This window comes from Otolemur garnettii, unplaced genomic scaffold (genome assembly GCF_000181295.1).
Source record: "Otolemur garnettii isolate 467f Iridium unplaced genomic scaffold, OtoGar3 scaffold00091, whole genome shotgun sequence".
Classification (NCBI taxonomy): domain Eukaryota; kingdom Metazoa; phylum Chordata; class Mammalia; order Primates; family Galagidae; genus Otolemur; species Otolemur garnettii.
Window position 1 is genome coordinate 4,139,527 of NW_003852486.1, and position 5,605 is coordinate 4,145,131.

General features: G+C 55.4%; 1 protein-coding gene across 2 annotated transcripts in view; it reads right to left on the reverse strand.

The window, feature by feature from the left end:
• Positions 1-969: 969 nt before the first annotated feature.
• The window catches only part of LMNA (lamin A/C), a 23,195-nt gene continuing 18,559 nt past the window's right edge, over positions 970-5,605 (reverse strand). Inside the window, exons 6-12 of one of the 2 annotated variants that reach the window (XM_003795266.3) lie at positions 4,813-5,033; positions 4,496-4,718; positions 3,925-4,032; positions 3,713-3,832; positions 3,222-3,311; positions 2,207-2,476; positions 970-1,906 (exon numbers count right to left, since the gene is read on the reverse strand). In XM_003795266.3, coding sequence (XP_003795314.1) covers positions 1,880-1,906; positions 2,207-2,476; positions 3,222-3,311; positions 3,713-3,832; positions 3,925-4,032; positions 4,496-4,718; positions 4,813-5,033 — 1,059 coding nt within the window. In that variant the 3' untranslated portion in view covers positions 970-1,879. Of the gene's footprint in view, positions 1,907-1,982; positions 2,477-3,221; positions 3,312-3,712; positions 3,833-3,924; positions 4,033-4,495; positions 4,719-4,812; positions 5,034-5,605 lie in introns of those variants that run through there. The other variant, XM_023516449.1, reaches the window with a different exon arrangement.

The following is a 5,605-nucleotide window of genomic DNA, read 5'->3' on the forward strand; positions in this document are numbered from 1 at the left end:
GCCTGGCCATTTTTTGGTTGCAGCCATCATTGTTGTTTGGCGGGCCCAGGCTGGGGATTCGAACCCGCCACCTTAGGTGTATGTGGCTGGCACCTTAGCTGCTTGAGCCACAGGCGCCAAGCCGGGAACACAACTTTCAAAATCTTGGGATTTCTGCCACCTGCTAGCTATGTGGCCTTGGGCACATTAATTGAATCTCCCTTTCCAAGAGAAAGGAGGACAATAACCACCTCTCAAGACAGTATGAGGGTCGTATAAAGTAGTGCAAAAAAGGAAACTCCTTTCATAAGGTCCACAGAAAGGTTAGTTGCTAAAGCTCGTGATCCCTTGGGGCCCCTTCCCTCAGCCTAGGCTCCTCCCACCCTCAGGCTACTAGCCTTCTCCCTTCAGAGGCTCCTGCTCTGCTGGACATGTCCTTCTGTCTGCAGCAGTCTCCTTTTCTGACTTCCAATGGGCTGTAATTTCCCTGAGGATACTGCATGTGTTTTCTTGTTCATGTCCCTGTCCCATCACCTAAACACAACGTAGCACAAAGGGATGTTAATTACTTCTTTGCAGCAAACCCTGCTCCTTCCCACCCTGTCTGAGATGTCACTACTTCAGAGAGAGCCTATCTCATGTCTCCATATTGGTGCTTGGCTCAGGGACCCGAGAAGGCACTTGGAAGTGTTCGTGTGATGATGGAATGAAAGAAATTAGGAAGGAAACGCCCTCTTTCAGTCCCTCCTTCTCTGAAGGACAAACACTGGGAGAGAACCACATGGTGGAGCGACACTCAGGCCAACACTGCTTCCTCCTCAGCCACCACTGAGTGCCCTGATATGTGCCTGAAGCGCTGGGAGGGCTTCCCCACTCTGGTCTCCCCAGGGCAGGGTGACTGGCAGAAGGGCAGTGTCCAGGAAGCACCTGTGTCAGTGAGTCAGCCCTCAGAGCACACACTATGCCCACCAACAAAGACACCACAGCAGCCAGGGTAGAAACAGCTAGTGTATTGATTTGGAGAGAAGGGGTGCAGATGGGAAATGGGGAGGCCAAGGGGATCCTTAGTGTTTGCCCAAACTGCTGCCTCACTGCTCTGTGCCCCCTCCCCTTCCTGCTCTAGGGGAGAGGATGGGCACAGCAGGCTCTGACCCTTTTTGATGGTCTCTCTCTCCCTCCTTCCTGCACCTCACTTGACTCAGTCCCTCCAGTGATTGTGACGAGCTAAGAAAGGCAGCTCAAACTCACCTTCTTCCCCCTTCTGCCTCATTTCCATCTCTTGTCTAAGGAAAATGCAGAGAAAGCAAGTGCAGTGGTACCTGGGAGAACGGACTTACCCCGGGGCAAAGTAGGGTGGAGATGGGGCAGGCAGAGGTGTCTTAGCCAGGTGTAGTGGGACCAAGAGTCCTCTCTCCTCTCAGAGGCTGGCCTGGCCGTGGGCCTGCTGTCTAGAGGAGGCTGGCAGAGAAGCCTCATGCTTGCCTCTTAGGCACCATGTCATGGGACCCCGAGGGGTTGGGGGTGGGGAGTGGGTGGGACAAAAGCAGAAAACTAGGCTTGTAAAAGCACCCCATCCCTTGGCTCCCAGAGGAAGTTTTCTTTGGTTTTAAGGCAGATTTGGAATTTCCTGGAAGCAGGGAAAAGGCAGGCAGGAGAAATTAGGATTGAAATAGATGCATTTTTTTTTTTTTTGCTTGTGTTTTTCCTTCAGTATAAAACCACTGTAGAAAATAACTTCTCTTAGAAAAAAAAATACAGAAGAAAAAAACCAAAGGGGTATTTTTCTTTTTCTTTGGCTTCAAGCCCCTGCCTGTGAAGGCCAAGTGCAGGGGAGGAGCTGGGCAGGAGGTGAGGAGGAAACAGGAGTCCTCTGCTCTACCCCTCCCTGGTAGGTCCCAGATTACATGATGCTGCAGTTCTGGGGGCTCTGAGAGAGAAGAGAAAGGGAAGTATGAGCGGCAGCACCTGGCCCAGACCCTCCCCAGCCCCGAGAAGGAGGTGGTATCTCCCCTACCTCTCACACCCCAGCCCTGCCCTGCCCTCCAGTCTGGGGCTCAGACAAGAGGCAGGGAGCAGGAGGGGGCTTTCTAGGACTCCCCAAGAGGAGGAGGCTCCTACTCCCCCGGGCTGCAGAAGAGAAGGCCCTTCCCTACAGAGGACTGCCTGTCCTAACCCCTCAATGGCCAGGGTCCTGCCTGCAGGGTGTGGAGACAAAGGGGCAACTCACCTGGGTTCGGGGCCTGGCGTTGCCCAGGAGGTAGGAGCGGGTGACCAGGTTGTCCCCGAAGCTGCTACCCCCACTGCCCCCCACACTGCGGTAGCTGCGAGTGACAGTGACACTGGAGGCAGAAGAGCCAGAGGAGATGGATCCGCCCACCTGGGCTCCAGAGCTGCTGGCAGATGCCTTGTCGGCAGGCTGCCCACAGGTCCCGCACACCACAGTGCGTGAGCGCAGGTTGTACTCAGCGGGGTCCCCCGAGCTGCTGCAGTGGGAGCCCTGAGGAGGGAGACAAGGCTCAGGCGGGACGGCGAGTCTGGGACTGCTCAGGCCCCAGCCCAGGCTCTGACTCCTGCAGGCTCCTGGCCTCTAGGCAGGAAGGTAGGTCCTGTGCCCAGGGAGCCAGAGGACATAGGGGCCTAAGAGGTAGAAGAAGGGAGGACATGAAGGGGTAGAAGGGTCAGGAAGACTTGGGAACAGAAAATAGGAGTTGTGCCTTTGACTCTGGGTTGCTACTTGAAGTCTAAGGGGAAAAGAAGCAAGAGAAGGAGCAAGCTTATGGGGCAGCAGGCATTAATTAGAGGGGGCAAGAAGGAGAGAGAATATTCTCTCAGGAATAATGAGGGGAATGAGAAGACACGCATGCAACAGGGATGGAGAAAGGATGAGAAAAGAGCTACATGCAACAGAGATGGGGGAGAGAGGCAGGGCCAAGGTGCCCCACGTCTGTCCTCCTGTCCCCTTCCCATGAGACAAATCTAGAACCTGTCCACTGCTCCCATGGGAATATTCCATGGCATCAGAGAGTTCCCACTCCCTTCCTTACCAGAGTAGGGCACCCAGACACCTGGGTTCCCTGTTCAAGGTATAGGAGGAGAGAGAAGAAAGGCCAGGGCAGCGAGTAAAGTTCCAAACATTCTTTAATGAAAAGATTTTTGGCACAGGGAGGCTGGGGAGAGGCTGGCCCCAGGCCTGGTAGGGTTGCCCCAGTGCAGGCTCGGCCTCAGCGGCGGCTGCCACTCACATGGTGGTGATGGAGTAGGTCATCTCCATCCTCATCCTCGTCATCCTCAACCATAGTCACTGAGCGCACCAGCTTGCGCATGGCCACCTCCTGCCGAGGACAAGGTACCAAGCCCAAGGGTCAGGGGCTTAGTGTAAGGGGAGGGGCATATAGCACATTTACCCACAGTGACCGCCTGGAGCCTTCTGAGGGCCTGCCCTTGTCCAGACTTCTGCCTTCTCTGTCCTGAGTGGTGCTGGAGCTAGAGAGCTCATTTCCCCCCAAGGGATGCCATCCAGCTCTCTGGGTCGGGTGTGGCTTTGCTTGAGCAGCCCTAGCTGTCTGCCTTCCATCCCTCCTCCTGCTGGGGAGGCATTTTTTGGTCTGTCCACTAGGTGGGGGTGTTCTAGCAGATGGCCCAGAATTGGGTCCCTGTGTTGAGGACAGATGGCTCTGACTTTAGCCACCAGGGGGAGGCTTGCCCAGTAAGAGGCCTGCCTGGGCACACTCACCTCTCCAGTGGAGTTGATGAGTGCAGTGCGCAGGCTGTTCCCACAACCCCAGGTGTTCTGCGCCTTCCACACCAAGTCCGTTGGGGGGCTGTGCGTGGCCCCAGCTCCTGCAGCCCAGATCTGGAAAAGAGGGATTAGAGAAGGACACTCACTCCGCACTCCCTTTCCCATCCAGCCACTATAGAGAGCACCCCAAGCTCCCTGCCACTCACCGTCACTGCCTGCCCAGCCTTCAGGGTGAACTTTGGTGGGAAGCGGTAAGTCAGCAAGGGGTCATCTCCATTCTGGCGCTTGATCTGCCAGTTGCCCATGGACTGGTCCTGCCAGGAAGATAGAGAACAGGAAGGTGCAGATGGCTCATCCAGGCTCTTGGATTTATCTTGCTCAAGGGCCTCCCCCTCCATCCCTCCCTTGCCCTCCCACCTGCCCACCTGTCACTGCCTTTCCCCCCAAGGAGAAGCACTATGGTCTGTAGGCACTAATGCTGTGCCAGGCATACGGACACTGTCTTTCCTCTTTCCAGAATTCAAGAGTTATAGGCTTATTAATCATCCCATTTTATAGATGAGGAAACTGACATTCTGAGAGGTTAAGATAACTTGCCCCAGGTCTCACAGCCAATGAGTCCAGGAGGCAGGACTCCAACTAGAGTGTGCAGGAGACCCACACAGTAGTCCAGGGCCCCTCTGAGAGGTGGATCCTCCTCTCCCCAACCTTCAGCCCCGCCTCCTGCTGCCTCTCTCCAGACACAGCTGCAGGCCCTCAGACCCTGACTCGACCTACCTCATTAGACTTGTTGCGCAGCCGCACAAACTTGCCCTCCTCATCCACCTCCTCTACTGCCACACGCCCACTGGTGCGTGCATGCTGGGAGAAGCTGCTGCGGCTCTCAGAGGACTCCAGCTTGCGCTTTTTGGTGACACTGCCCCCACCCTGTGTCTGGGACGAGTGGGAGGAGGCACGGCCACGACTGCGCTGTGAACTGGGGCTGGGAGACAGGCGTAGCCTGGGGAGGGGGAGACCACATGGAGGGGCCTTGTCAAGGTTAGGCACAGGCCACAGGCTACCGCTGCCACCTCCCTGGCTCCTCCCCAGCCCACCTCTCCTCCTCGCCCTCCAGGAGCTTGCGGTAGGCATGGATCTCCATATCCAGGGCCAGCTTGATGTCCAGCAGCTCCTGGTATTCGTCCAGCTGCTGCTGCATCCTTGCCCGCATTTCGGCCATCTCTCGTTCCTTATCTGCCAGCAGCCGCCGGCTGGTGTCCCGCTCCCGGGCCAGCGAATCCTCCAGGTCCCGAAGTTTCGCTTCCTTAGCTGCCAGCTGGGGCAGAGGAGGTGGGGGTTTGGTGAGCTCTCAAAGGCCCAAGTATGGAGAGAGAGGGATGTGGTTGGGTGCAGGGGATGCCCAGCTACCCTCTCCAGGATCTTGTTTCCCTCATCAAGGCCTCTCAGAGGCTCGCTCTAAACATGGTCTTGGCTGGTGACTGGGAAGTCTTTCCAATATCTAACTGAAATCTTTTATTTTTCTTTCTTTTTTTGAGACAGAGTCTTACTTTGTCACCCTTGGTAGGGTCCTATGGCATCATAGCTCACAGTACCCTCAAACTAGGCTTAAGTGATTTTCTTGCCTCAGCCTCCCGAGTAGCTGGGACTATAGGCACCTGCCACAACACCTGGCTATTTTTAGAGATGGGGTTCTTTTTTTTTTTTTTTAAGACAGAGTCTCACTTTCATGCCCTTGGTAGAGTGCCGTGGTGTCATACCTCACAGCAACCTCAAATTCTTGGACTCAAGTCATTCTCTTGCCTGAGCTTCCCATGTAGCTGGGACTATAGGTGCTTGCCACAACACCCAGCTATTTCTAGAGATGAGGTCTTTTTTTTTTTTTTTTTT